Source organism: Rhinatrema bivittatum, chromosome 5, assembly GCF_901001135.1.
Source record: "Rhinatrema bivittatum chromosome 5, aRhiBiv1.1, whole genome shotgun sequence".
In the NCBI taxonomy this organism is placed as follows: domain Eukaryota; kingdom Metazoa; phylum Chordata; class Amphibia; order Gymnophiona; family Rhinatrematidae; genus Rhinatrema; species Rhinatrema bivittatum.
In genome coordinates this window covers 218,049,169-218,071,174 of record NC_042619.1, presented here as the reverse complement: position 1 = coordinate 218,071,174, position 22,006 = coordinate 218,049,169, and the positions used below count along the sequence as shown (strand labels likewise).

Genomic DNA, 22,006 nt, shown 5'->3' with positions numbered 1-22,006 from the left:
TGTAACTTATCTGGCAAAGTAGCGAGTTATACGCAAATATTCGGAGGCATAGCCGTGCTGCTGAATATCCCTTGTACTGTAGCCAGATAAGGTATATCCGGCTAAAGGGGGGGGGGGGGGTCATTCATCAAATCGCATTAAGTCCCTAACGCATGTGATAAATAATGCATAGCAAGATACATATGCAAATTCTAAAAATTTAGTCAAAAGGGAGGAGTTTGGGCAGAATTTATGAAACAGAGTGTTTAATGCACATTATCTCACATTTTAATGCTGGAAATAACTACATCTTTTTTCCTGGTGTTTTGCTGTGCCCGAACCGGGATTTGTGCTAAATATTGCAAATCCTGTTTCGGGTGGGAGAGAGGAGAGGGAAGTGAGAGAGTGCCTCTGGGAAGGCACACATATTAATCAAATTTTTATACCTCTGTAGGATGGGCAGCTAGTAACTCAAGGTGATGTTTGGTGGTGGTCTAGGGTTTGGGGGGCAGTTTTACATTGTACTCTACACCTAGTTTGAAGCACTCTCTACCTAGCTGCTATCAAGCTAGGTGGAGAGTACAATATACAAATCTCATCTTTGTGTACCTTTCCTCACTCCAAATCACATCGAATCTTCACTGATCTGTACTATGCTGTCTGTACCTCAGACTGTGCATGTAAAACTGCCCCCCAAACCCTAGACCACCACCAAGCCCTCACCTCGAGTTACCAGCTGCCCCTCCTACAGTGGTGTAAATGGTTTACTTCTATGAGAGTCTTATAAAAGGAGTCTCTCTCTCTCTCCCGGAGCAGCCCAAAATGTGGAAATACTTGTCTGGGAACTTCTCAGCTTGCAATGCGAAAATATTGCGATGCGATAAATTAAACGTGCGTTGTGGTAAAATACCTATGCGATGTTGTGAAATAGCGCTTGTTGCAGTATCTCAAAAATTACCCTAACCATTACCCCCCCCCCCCCCATTTATTTATTTTTTTTATTTTTTTTTATTGTGGGCGCTATTCATGTGAAACTTATAGCAAAATTATGAATCTACGTCAAAATGACTTATTTGTGCAGCATTTAATATTGGGAAGCCAACCAACCCATTCTACAACACTGCCTCAACAGGTCTAAACTTCAAATCATTTCTCATGGTGCTGCTGTTATTTATCCTGTACTTTAGGATTAGTGAAAGTTTTCCTCTATCTTGGCACCATCCAATCATCTGCAGAGACACCAAACAATGGTAGGCTTTACATGAGAAGTCTGCGTGAGAAGGCGCTGCGGGATAGCACTACACTATGAGCAGGGAAAAACCTCAGAACATGTTGTCCTCCGTGCGACCTTGGGTAAGTTACTCCAAGCACCTCACGTAACCCAACAGTGATTCGGTAATAAACCACAACAAACACCATTCCTGTTCCCTCAACCCTCTGGAAGACTTTATGCACATTTCAAACCATCTAAACTAAGGCTTAGCGGTATTGGGATCCTGAAGGGCTGAAACTATTACATAAACAGATTCTTAGCATTACTCTAAAGGGCATTGGAGATTCTCACCAGTTAGTGCGGCTGATGTGTTAGATCCCGCTGCCAGCTGTTTGATCTTATACTGGTTGGTAAAGAAACAAACTTCATGAAAACTGTTTCTCTCTGCCATGTCGCCAAGTCCCAGCTGGCCTTCATTGTTACCTCCTGAGGCATACAGTTTTCCTTGTGCTGCACATGGGGGGGGGGGGGGGGAAGCACATGTTTATAGTTTATTATTCTTTATATACGACATATCGGGGTTCCATCATATCGGTTTACAATAAACCAGACATATTCCCACCTACAGCTTCCAGAAAGTACAGTATGACCTGATATTATTTAGTCCTGAGTTACACTTGCCTCTGGCTCTTCCTCCTCCCAGTTCGAGTGTCCCTGTTTTATTGTAACTTTTCGCCTTATTGTTCATGTTGATGTTATTGCCCCATTGTTTCTTGTAAACCGATATGATATGATTGGTATCATGAATGTCGGTATAAAAAAGCACTAAATAAATAGCTTTGCACAGTATGAATCAGAAAATTCTTACAATTAACTCCATATGGACTTTTATTAAATATCAACTGACCATTCCATTATTACAAACCTGGACTGGCTCAGCACAGTGGATGTTCTGCGGGAGGAATTCCCGTTAACATGTTTTATAATTTGGAACGTATACCATCTTTACTCAATATGAAAAGAGCTGGGGTCAGCCCAATAGCCTAATGACATTGAAGCTACACAGACCTGTGCTGGATTCCAGATCCAGTTCCTGCTCTTCAGCACTTGCCAGTTTGAGACAGTGACACGTATGGCTGACCTCAGAGCACGCTTGTATCAGGATCATTGCTAGGATGGCTGAGCAGGGGATATGGCATTACCAGAATAATCCAAGGAATAGATAAACAAACCTACCCTTGCTCTTTACTGGAAAAGCAAAGCATAGGGGTTTTTTTTGTTTTGTTTTTTAAATTATAAAAGTTTCAGGAGCTGTGAAATCAGAAAACTAGGCACATGTCCACATCTGAAAGAATCAGATCCCTGATGCAAGAGAATGTACAAGAAATGGGACATTTTAAAGCCTGGAATTTTCTTCCTGCGCTTTTATTTCAAATGGAAACAGCCTCTTCTGTCTTGGGCCTTCATTTGCAACCACCCCAGATTTTTCCCCTTCTTTATGACCCAGTACCTACAGCAGCGACTGCAGGGCCAATCCTTGGACAGGGTTCCCCCAATTCATGTGCACCTACAGTCTGGCCATTAGGTGTCACTGTTGTGCAGTGGCAAGACTGCCATTCATGGGTTTTGAACACTAATTCTGTGGCATCCCCACCTGGCTCAGAGAGCAGATTCCTGGTTCAGGAATCAAGCAGAGTTGCTTACCTGTAACAGATGTTCTCCTAGGACAGTAGAATGTTAATCCTCACAGATGGGTGACATCATCAGATGGAGCCTGGCATGGAAAACTTCAGTGAGCCTGCCCAGCATGCCACTATCCATGCAGCCATGCGGGGTCCCCCTTCAGTCTCGTTACAGAGAATTACAAAAATAAAATAAATGTAAGTGAAACCCAACTCCATGGGGTGGGGGGTGGGTTTCGTGAGGACTAAAAATCTGCTGTCCTAGGAGAACACCTGTTATAGGTAAGCAACTCTGCTTTTTCCTAGGACAAGAGGATGGTACTTCTCACACATGGGTGAATATCTAACTATGGGCTGTGTCCGAACAGAGTGGACCAACAGACACCAAACAGGTGCCAACGGGCACAACAACCTAGGTGCTGTTGGTAAGGGAGGAACACAACCTGAACCTGAAAAACAGGGCCTTAGGTGGAAGAGTTGGGTTTAGACCTGAAAAAGGTTTCAGAGGACAGATTGGCCGAAGCTACTATCCTGGCGGCGATCTCTGTCCAAGCAATAGTAAGCTGAGAATGTATGGAGAGATCTCAGTCACGGGGACCGCTCGCAAGTTAGCCACCAAAGTTGCCATGGCCTGGATGGAGTGAGCCTTAACATGGCCCTCAGGCAGAATGAGATGCAGTCTGCTAGCCAAAGCAACTCCCATTCTGTTCTTATCACACAAGATGAAGAGTTGCATGGACTGTCTATGGCCTGCCATCCTCTCAAGGTAAACACTAAGGCCCTCTTACAATCCAAAGTATGCAAAACCTGTTCGCCTAGGTGCAAATGAGGTCTGAGAAAGAAGGTGGGTAGGATGATAAATTGGTTCAGATGGAAGTCCGATACCACTTTAGGTAAGGACTTAGGGCGAGTACAGAGAACCATCCTATAATGGAAGAACTTCGTATATGGTGGGTATGTTACCAACGCTTGAAGTTTGTTGACCCGACGTGCTGAGGTGACCACAATCAAGAATATGACCTTCCAGGTCAGATATTTCAGGTCACACGCGTGCATAGGTTCAAAGGGATCCTTTGAGGCGAGCCAAGACCACATTAAGGTCCCAGGATACAAGCAGAGGATGCAGAGGGGGCTTTAACTGAAGCAGACCACGCATGAAATGCCCAACCAAGGGTTGCACTGAGACAGGCATACCATTCTTCCTATCCCCCTCGATACAGGTGTGCCTCAAGGATCAGCACTTTCACCAATTTTATTCAATATCTACCTGACCCCTCTTTGCCATCTATTATCTAGTCTTGACATAACGTATTACATGTATGCAGATGATATTCAATTACTCATTCCTATTTCTTCCTCGATAGAAGATGCTATGTCTAAAGCAGCCTCACACTTGGATACTATCAGAAACTTGCTAATTCATCTTAAATTATGTCTAAATACTAGCAAAACCGAATGTATCCTAATTGCCAAAAAAAATCCTGGACAGTCAACAATTCCACCCTTCTACTTTGACAAGACCCTCGTCCTTCTCAAAGAGAGCGTTAAAGACCTGGGTGTTTGGTTAGACACTGACCTAATCTACAAAACACACATCTCCACAAAAATAAAGGAAGGCTTTCACAAACTTCAAATAATAAAACATCTAAAACCCCTACTCCACCCCCATGATTTCAAAACTGTCCTTCAAGCCCTCATTTTTTCAGGTTTGGATTACTGCAACTCCCTATTGATCGGCCTTCCAAAATCTTCCTTGAGACCCTTGCAGCTCCTTCAGAATGCTGCAGCCAGAGTTCTAACAGGTACAAGAAAAGCTGATCACATTACACCTGTTCTCAACCAATTACAGTGGCTCCCTATTGAAAAAAGAGCAGAATTCAAAGTCCTCACCATACTCCACAAAGCAATATACAATGCCGACTATTCCGCCTTTGATGACATCATTCACATCCATTGCTCCCAACGTACTACACGAACCGCCAGCAAAATTAATCTAGTGATTCCCTCACTTCCACAGGCTAAATTATCCTCCACCAGAAACAGAGCCTTTTCCATCATCGGCCCAAAGCTCTGGAACTCGCTTCCTCATTGCCTCACCAATCAAGATAACTTAAAATCCTTCAAAAAAGACTTAAAACCCTGGCTTCTCAGCCAATCTTTTAAAGATAGCACTCAATGACTTTAAAAATTCTTTATATTCTGCCATTTTTCAATCTCCCTGTTACAATGATACAGATGCCCTTCAATGCTTCATGAGTTATATGTACATCTATTCAGGGTTCTATCCTGTGTTATCTTGTTATACATTCTCCTGTTGTATTTACTTTCGTTAATTTAAATTGTAATCTTCATACATCGTTTTATGTAACATGTTGTTTCTGTATGTAAACCGGAGTGAAGGCAACTCTGCTATACCTCGGTATATAAAAAATGCTAAATAAAATAAATAAAATAAAATGATGATATGCCCAAATGGCACAGATATGCACTCTAACCAAGTTGGTCTTTAAACCAGTTTCCAACAGGTGCAACAGGTAGTCCAAGAGCTTAGGGGAGGAGCAGGTAAACTGATCCAACCCATGCTGCTCACACCAGACAGCAAACCTCCTCCACTTCAGACTGTACAGCTTTCTAGTCGAAGGCTTCCTGGAGGCCACCAGAACCTGGGACATATTGTCAGCCAATGCCAGATGCTGCAAGACTAGCCTTTCAACATTCAGGCATCAGAGACAACACCCTGAGGTTTGAATGACTCATCCCGCCCTGATCATGTGTGACTAGGGTTGGGGAGATGCCCAGACTGATCGGGTTCCGGACCAAGAGGTCCTGCAGGAGTGGGAACCAAACCTGCTGCAGCTAATGGGGGGCTATGAGGATCATGGTTCCCCCGTCCTCCCGGAGCATCTTCATCACCAGAGGGAGCGGAGGATACACATGTGTACTGCCCCAATGGCAGGAAAAAGCATCCAAGGCTGGTTTGCCATCCTCCCTGCAGAGGGAGCAGAAGGACTCCTTGTTATTGCAGGGGGAGGCAAACAGATCCACATATGGGGGTCCCCAAAGACTGAAGATCATGTTCACTACCACTGGATCCAGGAAGCACTCATGGGGCCGAAAAGCCCAACTGAGGCAGTCTGACACTTCATTCTCCATCCCCACCAGGTAGATGGCTTGAAATAACATTCTGATGGCGGACCCAGGACCAAATCTGAACCACCTCCTGGCACAGGAAGAACAATCCCATGCCTCCCTGTTTGATGATGTACCACATCGCTACCTGACTGTTGGTCTGGATGAGGACAGATTTGGTTGCCAAGTGGTCCCGGAATGCCCACAGGCTGTAACGGATCACTCGGAGCTACAGGAAGTTGATTTGGCACTGAGCTTCCTGAGCAGACTACAGGCTTTGGGTGCGGAGCCCTTCCACATGGGTACCCCATCCCAGTGTTGATGCATCTGTGCTAAGGACAACCTGGAAGGAGGAGGATTGAAAAGAACCCCTTGTTCCAGATTGGCTAGGTTCTCCCACCAGGACAAGGAAATCTGGAGCAGTGGAATGATACATACATTGAGGTCCTGGGAGGCTTGCCGCCACTGGGACAGTAGGGTCCACTGCACCCTGCGCATGTGTAGGTGGGCAAAGGGTGTGACATGGACCATGGCCACCATATGACCCAGAAGGCAGAGCATAAGACGGGCATTGACCCACCGGTTCCGGCTCACCAAGGCTGCCAGGGTGAGCACTCTATCGTGAGGGAGATAGGTCTTGCCCTCTGCCGTGTCCAGGCAGGAGCCAATAAAACCCAGGCGCAGTGACCGAGTCAGATAGAACTTCGGGTAGTTGATGACAAACCCAACAGACTCCAACACCTGAATATTTAAGAGTAGAGATCAAAACACCCCCTCTTGGGAACTGCTCTTAACCAGTCACCAAGTAAGGGAACGCCTGCGGCCCTAGACAGCGTAGGTACACTGCCACCGGTGCAAGGCATCTGGTGAAGATATGAGGTGCCGAGGCAAGGCCAAACGGCAGCAACCTGTATTGAAAATGCCTGGTGCCCACCAGGAAGCAAAGATACTTCCGGTGACTGTGGGAGATCACGATGTGCACGTACAGGTCCTTGAGATTGAGGGAGCAAAGCTAGTCCCCCTTCTGTAAGGGGGCGATCAGAGTGCCAAGGAAGACCTTCTTGAACTTCTCTCGTTCGAGAAAACGATTCAGAGCTCTTAGGTCTAGGATGGGACGAAGTTCCCCCCCCCCCCCCCCACCAGGTCCTCTTGGGGATCAGGAAATATCAGGAGTAAAATCATGTTCCCTGCTATCGTAGAGGAACTGGCCCTGGCCTGAATGAGGGCAGAGAACTTGGACAACAGTTATTTCCTGATGAGGAGACTGACCCCAAGAGGGGTACGGGGGGCATCTCTGGGTGCACTCAAGAAGTTTAAGCAATACCCTTGATGGAATGATGGATAGGACCCACCAATCAGACGTGATTGCCAACCAGCAATCCAGAAAGAGGTGCAGGTGGTCTCCTACTGGAGGATCCGGCACAGAGGGCATGGTGACCGGACTTGTGCTCCCTCTCCTCCAGTCAAAACCCCATAGCAAGGCTCAGCTGAGGCACTGGCTGGGGTCCAGGTGTCCGTGGCTGCTTGGAGGGGCCTCTAGAGGACACTCGCTGAGAACATCTGCGGGAAGTCTGAGGGTAATATTTTCTCTGATAGTAGGAGGACTTACGTGCCTCTTGCCTCACCGACCTTCTGGCCGAGGAGGTGGGAGGGGGGGGGGGGGTCTGAGGTGCTAGCCGACAGATGCTAGAGGGTCTCATGATGATCCTTTAGTTGAGCCACAGCATCTCGAACCTTATCCCCAAAAAGGTAATCCCCTGTACAGGGAAGGACCGCCAGTATCTTCTGGACCTCCAGCAGGAGATCTGAGGCTGAGCCAGGTCATCCTGTGGGCTCTGATGCCCGCTGCGGCCACATGAGCCGATGTCTCAAAAATGTTATACGTGGAACGCACTTCATGCTTACCACACTCGAAGCCTTGCTGGACCAGCACTAGAAACACATCTTGCTGCTGAGGGAGGCATTCTGCCAATTCCTGAACCTTTTTCCAGAGGTTCCAAGAATATTGGTCCATATATAACTGGTAGGAGGCGATACGGGCTATTATATTGCCCCTTGAACATCTTCCTACCCAGTGCGTCCCATTCCTTATGTTTCCGACCTGGAGGTGCGGAAACATGCATCTGGGACCGCATTGCCTTTTTGAGGGCAGATTCCACTACCACCGACTAGTGAGGGAGCTGGCGCCGCTCAAACCCGAGGGACTTCTGAATGATGTAGACGGCCGTCAACCTTCATGCTTACCAGTGACACGGACACAGGATGGGATGTTCCCAAATGCGCAGGAGCAACTCCTTGAAGATCTCATACACGGGAACAGCTACCACCTCTTTTGGTGCGTCCACAAACTGGAGCACTTCCAACATGTGGTGCCTAGAATCCTCTTCTGTCAAGATCTGGAATGGAATAGACTCCGCCATGGTGCAGACAAAACCAGCAAAGGTCAAGTCCTCCTCACTGAAATCCCTAGGAGAGTTCAGTGGGGGACCAGTGCCGACTGCCCTTGGAGGCATTGATGGCACCGAAGCCCCTGAAGGACCCAGTGCCGAAACCAGAAGTGGAAACCTAGGTATCAGAGGCCCCAATGGCCCTGGAAGCACATAGAGTCTTCCTCCTCAGAGGAACCAGTGATAAGTATAGCCCCTTGGGGGGGGGGGGCAGGCAACGATAGCAGCGGAGGACCGAGGGACCGCCGGGCACATGCAGCATACGGAGGATGCCAATCAGAACGTTGAGGTGCTAGGATCGAGGGAGTGGGCTCCGGCATCGGTGGAGGCACCGATGGGGCTTGCGGTTCAATACCCCTGAGGGCTCGAAGAACCACCAATTGAACCCCATGATCCAGCTCTTACTCAAAGGCTGCTGTGGGCGGGTGGAGGAGGAGGAGCAGGCGCCACCGGATTGCCATCAAAATGGGGGGGGGGGGGGGGGAAATCATTGCCCGGCACTAACATGGGCATCGGTGGGGAGTGCCTCAGACTCCCAGGTTCGACCAAGGGCGAAGCCTGGTCTCCATGGGACCACTTCGGGGGCAACACGGCCAATGCCAGCACCATGCATCGATGGCGACCGTGTTTCCTTGATCTCCCCTGATACTCAGCCCGGTCTTTCCTCGGTGCTCAGGAGGGCAAGGAATCAGACATCCTGCAGCGTGAGGACACCGATAGCAGTTGATCTCTGGTGCCCCTCTCCAGAGGGGGAGCCCGCATGGGGAGGACACGGATGGTTTGGTGTCCATGGGTTCCCCTCGACGTCGACGCACCTGATGCCAGCGTGGAGGGCCCCAACTTCTTGGGGCCAAAAAGCTTTTTTTTTTTAATTTTTAACTCTTTATTTACACATTTTTAACATTAACAAACAACAACAAATGGTACCACAAAAACAGAGAATCGAATGTTAAGTCTCTGAAGCATTGTCTGTCTAAGAGTTGTACTGAGCTACATTAGGCAATAACAAAACAATAGAAGGAAAAGCATAATAGGTATATAAATAAATCAATGTTTACAAAAGTCCAAGTAGGGGCCCCAGGAAGCTAAGAATTTAGAGGGAGCATTTAATTGATCATATCGGAGCTGCTCTAAGTCAGCCAGGTCTTTAACTTGAGCCCACCAGTAATCCAAGTATGGGCTAGCTTTCCAAAACCAGGCAATTGTAAAATGGGCAGCTAGCAATAGCTGTCCGACCAGTGTTTGTGCAGCACAGACAAACCCGTCCATCTGCCGAGAAGCCCTAGATGGTCCAATAAAAATCAGATATCCCAGTGTGTCTGCAAGGGCTTGAGTGATTTGGGACCATAAAAACTGAGCACTTTTACAATCCCACCACATGTGCCGAAAGGTACAAATATCCCCACAACCTCTCCAACACATAGGGTCAGCATCCCAACAGATAGTGGAAAGTAAAAGAGGCGTCCGATAGGTGCAATGCAGTAAGCAAAACATTAAAGCAACACATTTTACACAGATTGAAACCCGATGGACAGATGTCCAAATACCTTTCCAGTCCCACGTCATCAAGGTTAACCCTAGGTCTTCATTCCAAGCAGTGATAAGTCCAGGGACAGTAGTAAGACCAAATTTGCAATGCAGGAGGCCACCATGAGAGCAATACCACGCCGCATCACCTTAGGATCACTTTTTAAAAGTTCCATCCCATTTAGGGTTCGAAGAGGACGATCAAGAGGCACATGCCCACGTAAAGCCTGACAGAGTCACGTGGAATGAATTTCTGTGTTTGGGTCAATATCAAAATCTTCATCTAGGGTAGAGAATGGTGCCACTCCCTCCCCTCATCCTCACTCCATAAGTGGACCAGAGAAATTATACCACACCCACACACAATGCGTTAAAGAAAGGAGAGATTGGAGAAATCTCCTCCCTGACTAAGTGAAGAAAGCACAAGACCTGGTACCAGACGTGAAGGGTGTGCACTAGGATAGGTCTAGTCTGGCTTGCCGGGCGACATATCTGAGAAGCGGGCTGCATAAAAGGTAGCATAGCAAGTCCAGTCACTCCCGCTTGTTCCTGTTCGAGAGGGACCCAAGGTTCAACGGAGCTATAGATCCACGCTTGCATACTAACTAGTCTAGCTGCCCAGAAGTAAATACAGAGATTAGGCAATGCCATGCCACCCTGCTGTTAGGTAGCCATAGCTGACTCAACCGGATCCGGGCAGGTTTATAGTTCCAAATGAACCGTGCCATCAGCCCGTGAAGTTCAGCAAAGGTGCAGTTGGGGATATCGCAAGAGACGGTTTGGAAGCGATAGAGTAAACTAGGAAGAATGTTCATTTTTAAGAGGTTAATTCTTCCCACCCAGGAAATCGGCATGTCACACTATAGTTGCAATCTGCCTTTAAATTTCATGAATGATATCTTTATAAATTTTTAAAGTCTCGGGGAAAAATATGCAGAGATATTGAAAGCCGCCCCATACAACATGGAAGATAACAAGACATTGGGGAATTGACATGGATTTAACTACAGGGTATATCTCAGACTTGTCAACGCTAATCTTATAACCAGAAAGAGCACTATAGTCCAATAAAAGATGTAAAAGGTTCGGCCCAGAAACAGAGGGTATCAACATGTAAATCAGGACATCATCTGTGTACAGAGAAATCTTGTGGTTGCGACCACCTAGACGTAGTCTGTGAATACCGCCATGCTGTCGTATGGCTGCAGATAGGGGTTCAATTGCAAGATCGAAGAGTAAAGGGGAGAAAGGGCAGCATTGGCAAGTATCCCTAGCAATATTAAAAAAAAGAAGTTAATGACCCTAGGGTGATGATACATAGCACGGATTCAGGCCAGAAATTGTTCAGGCAAACTGACATGTTTGAGAGTGAGAAACAAGTATGTCTAATTTACTCTATCAAAGGCTTTTTCCGCATCCAGCAACATAATCAAGGTGCCCAGCCCTTTTGGCTAAATAAAGCTTTTCCATTTTATCTAAATGCACCCAATAACTTTTAGGGGTCATCTGGTCGCAAAATCGGAAACCCCGGACATCATGAGATGCCCCCAGACAAAGAATACAGACTTCATGCGGATCAGTCAAAGACATGGTCCACAGGCACTGGGGGCATTGACAAAAACCCGGAGGAGGCCATGCCTTGAGCCGACACGCGGACGGTGCAGGGCAGACACAGACTGCAAGAAAGGTAAAACTTATTGCGCCACCCTACTGATTAGGGAGGGAACTCCACGTGACGGCGGCAAAAAATGCAAGAAAACAACCAGAGAACTCCGAGGACAGAGCAGAGCTCCACCACCACGAGGCAACTGCACCGTGGAAAGAGAGAGATTGAAGGGGGACCCCGCATGGCTACATGGATAGTGGCATGCTGGGCATGCTCAGTGTGCCAGTTAAAGTTCTAGAAACTTTGACAGAAGTTTTCCGTGCTGGGCTCCATCTGATGATGTCACCCATGTGTGAGTACTACCATCCTGCTTACCCTAGGAGAAAACTAAATGCCACACATACAGGAGCACAGCACTGCCATCACACCAGCACCACAATATGACTTAATTAGTAAGCTGTAAAAAACACAGAATATTCTCACATACTCAGCACAAAAGACTCGTGTTTATACAAAGTGACTGATCTCCAAGGCCTGCCTTAGTGCGGTGAGGAGGAATTCTTGTTTATTTTCCTCTTGCCCCATGCAAACAGTATCAGGGTAGTACTATCATGTATAACTTTTTCTCCCCATACCAGTATACAAAGACTTGTGCTGATATAGGATTCAGTTTGCTCCAGAAATGCTTCCACCATTAAGGACTACTTTTGTAGCCCTCCTGCCTCACATAGCAACATAGACTTTGGAATAGTAGAGAGGGGGTGGGGGGAAGGCTCCTCCATGGCCTGCTGCTTTACACAAAGAAGTCGGGAATGAATGAAAAATGTATCACACACAAAACTTTTAAACAGTTCCTAAGTGTTGTATCTATGACCGATGGCTAATCAGTCACATCACCTCAGGCTGTCACCCAGTAAAATTTCAGAAGATGAGCCAAGTTTCACTCTGTCACTGCTTGGCTGGGCATACAAGGAACCCTGAGGTGCCCAAGCAGACAGCACGCTAACCTCCAAACCAGTTCCTCAGCATTTCAGGAGACCCCATGACACAGACAAACTTTACTGCCAATGTACAGCTTGGTCAGTCTTAAAGGATACTTAAACCTTGGGTGTTTGCAATCTGCAAAGCAAGCAAGGTAATGCAAGGAGTCCCCTTCCGCACTGCTGTCTAATTCTGCTTATTATTCTAACATATAAATATACGACATACCTGTGTAAGCCAATGTGTGATTTCTTCCACAGGCAACAAGTACCACCTTTTCAGATTTTAAAGCTGTGAATTTAACCAAAGGATACCCGTTACAGATATTGGTAGCTGTCAGGTTAACAGGGGTTACATTTTAGAAATCCTCGCCTTCCACAATAATACATTCAATTCTTATCTCTCTATATATTTATTCTTTCAGATAACAGAAGATAACAACCAATTCACATTTCCCTGTTACACTTTCAGATAATAGAAGGACTAGGGGGCACTCCATGAAATTAGCCAATAGCATATTTAAAATAAGTCAGAGAAAAAATTCTTTCACTCAACGCACAATTAAGCTCTGAAATTCATTGCCAGAGGATATGGTTAAGGCATTAACATAGTTGGGTTTAAATAAGGTTTGGACAAGTTCCTGGGGCAGAAGTCCATAAACTGCTATTAGTCAAGTTAACTTAAGGAATAGCCATTGCTTATTTCTGGCATGGGATCTATTTAATGTTTGAGTACTTGCCAGGTACTTGTTTCCTGGCTTGGCTACTGCTGGAAACAGGATGCTGGGTTTAATGGACCCTTAGCCTGACCCAGTCCAGCAACTTATGTTTTTATAAGAATATTAAGGCCTCTGGGCAATCAATTCAGCACAATTGCACATGTGCATGCTCCAGTGCATGCACAAATCAGCAAATAGTAAGGGAGGCCAGCAGAAGAAACAAAATGCTGAGCAAGAGACTAGAAAACCCTCTGCAAACCCTATTACAATACTCTGCCCCTTCCTGGAAAACCTGCTTCCCCATCCTGGTGACTCACCAAACACACACATACACCACAACATCCCCTCACACACCCCCCTAAGCACAGTCACCTTCACCATGCACACTACTGGAAACCCTGTCATAACACTCGCTCCCCTCCCTCATGAAAACCCACTCATACCACCATCACACATTACCCACACACCTCTACCTACACGTGCTGCAAACCCAGTTGCAATACTCAACCCCCCCCCCCCCCGTATGCCTACTCATCCCTAGCCACTCGCCCCCTACACACCACAAAACATATCTTCTCACACACAACCCTCACAACACTGCAAAATTATGTAACAATACTCACCTCTCACACACTGACTCACCCCTTCTCAGCACCACCACAAACCACTCATACATGCAGCCTTCAGCTCCACATACCTCCACCTTCATGATGTGCACACAATCTCAAACCCAGTCACAACATTCACCCCCTGCACACCCCCACATGCACCACCCACTCAACCCTCACACCACTGACACCAATACACACTCCGCACCTCCTCTCTCACCCACACCATCACAACCACATACCACCAATAACCCCACATAAATCCCCTCCAAATACATACATACAACCCCCATCTACAAATTCTCTATTGCACCTCACTCCACTCCCACAACCTCAAACCAAGGTAGGCAGCACAGTGCAGGGAAGTACAGCACATTGCATCTGGGCACGCGTATGCATATCAATGCTCATCCGGAGCAGAAAACAGGCCAGCACACCAATGAAGTTAATGCAGGAGACCTCGGGCAACACAGGGCCAGAATCAGCACTATAATAGAGTGGGCAGAAAAAGAAAGACTTCTGGGGTTGCCCAGACCCCACCAGAGGAAGAGAAAAGAGGAGCAACAGATAATGAAAGGTTGGTGAGGTTTCCCAGGCCCCACCAGTGGCAGGAAGACTAGGCCAGAATTGGAAAGAGGGAAGGGGTAAGGAAAAAAGCTTTTCCAGTATCATGTCCAGTTTTATGGAACACGATAGGGGATGACTGGAGGGTAGATGCAGAATATTAACATTTTAAGAAGAGTGTCAAAGCTAATTATTTTAGGCAGGTATTTAAAAAAAAAACAAAACAAAACCATATGAATGTTTGTTTTATCTGTTTTATATTTTGTCATGCTTGCATTTGTATGTTACTTTATGAATATCAGAGTGGATTCTGCAATGAACAGATTTGTTCTGAAAAATGTGGAAAATAAGAAAAGTAAATAAATAAGAACAAGATGGGGAAATTGCAGACACACACACTTCCATCTGTCCCCTCACCTCACCTCCATACACCCACACCCTCTCAGTGCCCCCTTCCCGCACAAACTCACCTCCCACCATACACACACACACACACACAGGAGGAAAGGAGGAGGAAGTAGAGAGTGGTGGGAGGGGGAGAAACATGCACACACACACTGAGACACTTCCCCCATCTCCAGCAAACCTACCACCACTCTCTTCCATCCACCTACATTCATACCCCCTACACTAGCACCACCAACCCATGCAAACCTTACACCTCTCCCCCTCCCCATCAGTCCCCCCAAACACACACATGAGTGGAGGAAGAGGGAAGTGGAGAGTGTGAACAGGAAAGAGTACATGCAAACACCCCCAGACCCCAACATACATCACTCCCACCCTCTCAATCAAACTACTGCCTCCACATCAATCTCACTTACACCACACAAATGGAGGAGAAAAGGGGGACAAAGTGGGGCATGTATAGGGGAAACAGGGCCCTCACTCACCCCTATACCACTTGTACTTCCCACCATCGTTGAGAATGGCGAGTAAAGTGAGCAGGGGGGGGGGGAGGGAGGAAAGAAATGCCACATCAAACTTGTATCCAAAAAAAGTGGAGAAAGTATGGAAAAATCTTCTCAACTTGATCCTACAGTTACTTCTCCAATCATTTACCCCGTGAAAACCCTATTCAGCAATTTATCTTCTGGAGGGTAATTTTAGAGCACCGCACATAGTGGTAAACTCTGTGCGTACCTGTTACGTGCAGACTTTACTGCTAATTTTCAGAACAATGGTATGTGCCTTATGTCGCTCTGAACATGCCGGGGTAAAGTCCCCTAAGCCACGCATAAGTCACCCCTGTTTCTAGCAGCGTGCAACTTCTGTGTACATACTCACCCGCAGAGTAAGCGCAGGCTTTTGAAACTGCAAAAGTCTGTGGGGGAATTGCTATCCCTGCCCCCACCCCACAAGAACACCAACCAAGCGCACGTGTAATTGGATTACACGTGTGGTTTGGTTTTATTTTATTTTGTGTTTAACTACACACACAGCTCCCAAGGCTATTTCAAACAGCCACTTACACACATAAAACTGGGTTTTACATGTATATGTAGCTTTGGAAATGACCCCCCAATGTGCAAATCTACTTTTAGAAGATGCAGATCAAAGCTTTTTGCACAAATCAACAGTAATATAAACTGTCAGAGCTTGGTTCCGAGTTCAGCCCTCAACCCCCAAGTGTAAAATTCAGCTATGATGAAAAATTTGTAATCCATGAACAGATGTCCATGTGCTACTTAACACTTCTATAGCACTACACAAAAAATATCTAAGATTGTAAGCTCTACTGAGAAGGGACTATCTAATCAAGACAAACATATAGCTCTAAGTCAAAAGAATCTCATATGTAGCAGTGCCTCTTCAACTGCTGTGCAATAACCTTGTTTCCTAAAAGCTATTAAACGTGCTCCCGATCCTCTCATCCAGCATATCTTCGCACAGACTCAGAAGCACGCAAGCCAGGGATTTAAACCCTGCAGATCTACAGGTCAGTGCAGGACTGGCTATTCATTAGCAGTCTCTGGGAGGACCGGGAGTCCATTTAAACATTTTTGAGAAACTGCACTGGAAATAGTTCATTGTCTTGAGTTGTCTGATCGGCATCGGGAGAAGATTTGAGGGACCGCACTCAAGACAAACTTAGATCATTTGAATAGTGAATGCCATAGTGGGGGAACATTTGAAGCTGTGTTCCCATATTGCTGGATCATACCTGAGCCAACATTGCTGTAAATGAGATGATTTTGACTTTGAACTGTCCATGGACATCTGTCTACAAATTACAAATTTTCCATCACAACTGAATTTTGCACATGAGGGTACATGTTAAACTCAAAACTGACTTCTCTTATGCTTTATATTGCTGTGAACGTGCATAGCCAGCTTTGTTGTTATGCACATTAGAAGAGCTTTCTCACAGGACAACTGCATGCATTTTAATCTGGAGTGAAATATTTGGGCTTGGATACCCCGAGTTTTCCTTTAGTTTAAGTGACAACGGTGTTTCTGTTCCCAGTTTTTGCAGAATTAGAGAAGTAATTGCACTGAAAGATTTAAAACGTTATTGTGATGCTGTGGGATCATTACTTTCTCCACTTTTTTATCCATGCTCAGCCCATATTGAGAAGCTCACTTACCTGCCTATTTGGGGGACTATTTTAGACTGAATTAATTTTTACATTTCCTTTGTTTTTGGTAATGTTTGCTGTGGTCGATCATGGTTATATTTTTTCTGTCATCTGTCTTGTTTGAGAAACAAAGAATTTAAAGAAAATGTTGTCCAACCTCATCATGGGAAAGCTGGGGGAAAGATGACTCAATAAGAAGGGGTGTATAAACAGTGCTCGAGGCAGGGGGGAGAGAGGCAGAATCTCTCCTGTCCATGCTCAATCTCCTCTACACAGTCCACCATCCCTTCCCCAACTCCTTATAGCTCGATAGCTTTTCACTGTCCAAACCACACCACAAACTTGCCACCAGAGATCAAACAGGGTCCAAGGTTGATAGGAATCCAGTGCCCGTTTGTATGTACCGTATTTTTCGCTCCATAAGACACACTTTTTTTTCCCCAAAAGTGGGGGGGGGGGAAATGACTATGCGTCTTATGGAGCAAATATATATATATAACAAAAAAAAAAACCCTACAACCCCCCACCCTCCTGACCCCCCTCCCCCAAGACCTACCAAGTCCCTGGTGGTCCAGCGGGGGTCCGGAAGCGATCTCCTGCACTTGGGCCGTCGGCTGCCAGTAATCAAAATGGCACCGACGGCCCTTTGCCCTTACTGGCAGCCGAAGGCACCAAGTGCAGGAGATCGCTCCCGGACCCCCGCTGGACCACCAGGGACTTTTGGCAGGTCTTGGGGGGGGGGGGGGGTCAGGAGGGTGGGGGTTGTAGTTCATTAAATGTAAAGGATTAGGATGGGGCTCCCACAGAAAGAGAATGATAGAAGTTTTCTGATCTGGGGAGTGGACCAAAATGGCCTTCCCCAGACCTGAAAATGAAATGGGGACAAAAAAAAAAAAAGTTATGCACTCCCCTAATTTGCTCCATAAGACACACCAACACCTGGTAACAGAGCCGGTTTAGCACACCATATTTTTTTTTTTTAATTTCCCCCCTCTGAATCCTAGGTGTGTCTCATGGAGCGAAAAATACAGTATCTCATGACGGTCTAATGGGGGAAACTTTCCACATTGGGCCAGCAGCTGCAAAAGCTGTAGGTATGTTTACCCAAGATCTTTGCATAAATTCTCAAAAGGGAAAGCATGAAATAAGAAGATAAGAAGTTGCTATACTGGGTCAGGCCAAAGGTCCATGAAGCCTAGCATCCTGTTTCCAATGGTGGCTAATCCAGGTTACAATCACCTGGCAAGTACTCAAACATTAAATAGATCCCATGCTACTAATGTCAGCAATAGCAGTGGCTATTGCCTGTACCTTCCCCTTGAAAGTTGCCAAGGGAAAAAGCATCCACAGAGATTTCTACCTGCTTTTTCTGCAGATTAGTTTTTAGAGAAAAACAAAGCACAATGTTGTATTCCGGATGCAGAGGAACACCGCTGCATATTTACTTTTTCCCATATACAAAGTGGGCAATTTTCAGAAAGCCTTTTTACCCATGTAAGTAGCCATTTAAATCGATAAGTAGCTTTTGAAAATTACCCTCCCTGTGTCTATGTAACTTGGAGCAAAATTATATGCTTGCACGAGTACAAACCCTCACTACTGTCTGGACACAGAACTTGCATTTTAAAACATTTCTTTAAATCTACACAGAAAGCCTGCACAGTTCAACTCCTCAGTGAAATAATGGTTTAGGACGGGGGTGGGATGGTACAATCCTGGTCCTGCAGGGCAGGAAACATGCCTCATTTTCCGGGTAACCACGGTCCTATGAAGAATATTCACTGTGGAGATTCTGAAATGCTGTTTGCTGTTCTGGTGGACCAGGATAGTAGACCTCTGATCTAGGTGCTCTTTAAGATAGCAGTCAGACAGCAAATCAAAAACTGTGAATTATATTGGTGGACTCAGAAGTCAGAAAAATCTCATGTATTTTCCACCTTGCTGAGCTCTTGAAATCTCTCTTTTCTTCAAATGTCTCAATTAATAAGCCATCCAAAGAGATGACAACACATGTCTGAAATACTCAGCTGGAAAGTACAAATGAATTCTGTTTAGATTAAAAGCACTGTATAAATCAAAATCCTCCTCCTTAAAAAAACTGAGAATATAAACTACAATACTGTTGTTCATGCACCACCTTTCTAGCAAGCAAACCTAAGAAAGCTTCAGAAGGCAAGTGAGAAGACAAAAGTACATTACAGAGAGAGTACTGCAAATTACTACAACTTTATAGAATGCTGCCATTCCACACAGCCCCTTTAATCCGATCAGTGCTAAAAACAAGACAAACCTTTGACACAAGTAGGCTTGTTTATGGTATTCACTGCTCCTAAGCCCAGCTGTCCCCAGTTGTTGCTGCCAAACACGTAGAGTTTACCGTTCCCTATTAAAGAAAAATAATAAAATAAAACAACTATTTATATTAAACCTTCTAGCCATTCACACAGGAAGTTATTAGAAGCTGATGATAAAACTTGATGTATGAAGAGCAAGCTACAGCATATCTAAGAATATACCATGCTTTCCTTTCCTTTAATGCACTTTGACTGGAATGCTTTATTATTACAAACTATTTAAAAATTAACATATTTAGCACTGTGCACCGTACAACAGGAATATTATATGGAATTAACACAAATCCTACAAACAGAATAAGAAAGGGAATTCCCTCCTCCAAACAGTTTACAATTAAGTGGGGGAAAAAAAGGGAGTCTAGAAAGAGATGAGGATGGGAGTGTACCAGGAGCAATGTCAAGTCAGGCTACAGACAGCGAAAGAGCAAAGAATCAAAGGAGATGGCAAAAGAAACCTTAACTGTCGCCCGATCTGATAAGAAGGGGACCTGAACACTGTGGGGCATTTCCTTTTGAAAATCTGCTTGCAGGCCCACGGGCTGAACACTGGCCTCATACTGGATAATTTTCAAACCATTTACCTAGGGAACCAAGCAGTTACCTGGGTAAAATCATCAGCTGAAAAATGTTCTTCTCCCACTCTGGTAAAAGCACTTTACTTTTAACCATGATGGAAAGGGGCAAAGGCCAGAGGCAGGTGGGCTCAGCATGGAATGCAATTTGAAAGCCTTGCACATACTTTATGTTGTTAACATTGCACCTACTATAAAAGCAGGTGCAAAGTTTGTGAGTACTTTTTTTTTTTAAACTGCGGTTCTGGCTGGCTCCCAAACTCTATAGGGAGCTTTCCTTTGAAAATTTATGTGCAGGCCTGCTGTTCTGGCAGTTAAGTGTCGATGCAAAAAAAGCATGGTGGTGTGAAGAAATCAAGAGAGCAGTATATGATGGGATATGAGACACTGATGCTCCCCAAGCAGCACAGACCTTGGGGTGATCAGAGTCAATAATCAAATGGTTGCAAAAAAATACATGACAAGGCAGTGGCCAGAGCCAGGCTTGTACAGAGAGAAGCACAACTTATAGAAAAAAAAAAAAAAAAAAGGGGGGGGGGGGGGGGGAAGTGAAAATATTACTATACAGGTCATTGGTGAGACCTCACCTAAAGTATTCTGGAGGCTGTACCTCCAAAAGGATATGAGCAGGGCAGAGGCAGCCCAGAAAAGGGATACCAAATTGGTGCAGTCTCTGCACCAAAATTCATGAGACCTAAATATGTATACCTGAGGAAAAAATGGGCAGGATATGATAGACATTCAAATACCACAAAGATATAAGCAAGGCACAAAAAAGCAAACCCTTTTCAGTGGAAAGTTTTAAAACAAGAGGACATAGTATGAGGCTCCAAGAGATTTGATTCAAGAGTAAAGTCAGAAAATGGATCTTAAAGGGAAGCATGGCAGATGCAGGAATGGCCTTCCAAGGGAAGTGGTGGACATAACAGTAACTGAATTCAAGAAATCATGGGCTGGGCACAGAGGATCCCTAGAGGCAAAGAAGTGGAAGAAAAAAGTCAGTGATCAGCCTAGGTCTATGCTACTGCAGCAGGAAATAATTTGGAAAGACTAGATGAGCCTAATGGGCCTTGTCAGTCATCATGTCCTAGTCTCTGTGTATTTGAATGCATCTATCATATCCCCCATCTCTTAAGGTGTACATATTTAGGACCTTGAAGTGAACTCCATTTACCACTATCCTCCGTTGCCTATCATTAAACCAGTTTCCAATCCAGTTTACCACCTTAGGACCAATTCCTAGGCTGCTCAATTTATCTGAGTTTCTTGTATGAGATGACTGGAGTTGAGTGGCACCTTATAAACTAACCAACTCCTGTCATTTTCACTACATCAGACTAACACGGCTATCCCTCTGAAGATTTGTATGAGATGGCGTCAAGGGCTGCATTGAAATCTAAGTATACGATATCTGGCACTTGCCGCTTCTATATCTTTGATCTTCCATTCAAAATTATTGAATCATGCTGCCTTGAATCCAGTAATCTATCACATTCAAAATACTCTACTCCATGAATGTATTCACCACTGAGATCAGACTAACTTGCCTAAACTACTAATCATGTCTATAATGCTACTTGATGTATGCAGTGCTGCAGAAAAACAGGTAACAGTCCCTTCTAGGTAGTCCTACTTTGGGAAGAGAAACAATGTCTGCCTATCTCCATTCCTTTGAAACCACTTGTCTTCAAACAGTGATTCTAGAGAGCAATCAGTGGAGCTGCCAAAACCTCTGTAAACTCCCTTGGCCTTCTAGGATTCATCCCGTCTAGACCCACTGCCTTGTCCACTTTCAGTCTGTGAAATGATTAGGTCCAACACATATGTAGATGTACTTATTTGTATATTTTCCCAAATACTGCTATATTTACATATCTGCAAGGCAACATATATTTGTCTACATCTTCTTCTATACCAACCTGTTATCAGAGCTGTATGTTCATCACCACATGACATGTAAACAGGCTTGTCATTCTTCAACCAGAATTTGCTGGGAATATTTTCCGCAAATTTGCTTTTTCCAAATGTGAACACAGCACCTGAATCT

At 45.3% G+C, this 22,006-nt stretch overlaps 1 protein-coding gene across 4 annotated transcripts in view; it reads right to left on the bottom strand.

Annotated features, from left to right (window-relative positions):
• RPGR (retinitis pigmentosa GTPase regulator) overlaps nucleotides 1-22,006 on the bottom strand; it is a 266,732-nt gene that overhangs the window by 235,474 nt on the left and 9,252 nt on the right. For 3 of the 4 annotated variants that reach the window (XR_003856998.1, XM_029603193.1, XM_029603196.1), the window contains exons 2-5: nucleotides 21,879-22,004; nucleotides 19,324-19,416; nucleotides 12,793-12,855; nucleotides 1,544-1,702 (exon numbers count right to left, since the gene is read on the bottom strand). Coding sequence is in view for 3 of the 4 variants with exons in the window: in XM_029603193.1 (XP_029459053.1) it covers nucleotides 1,544-1,702; nucleotides 12,793-12,855; nucleotides 19,324-19,416; nucleotides 21,879-22,004 (441 nt within the window). In the remaining variant the exon portion in view is untranslated. The remainder of the gene's footprint in view (nucleotides 1-1,543; nucleotides 1,703-12,792; nucleotides 12,856-19,323; nucleotides 19,417-21,878; nucleotides 22,005-22,006) is intronic. The other variant, XM_029603194.1, reaches the window with a different exon arrangement.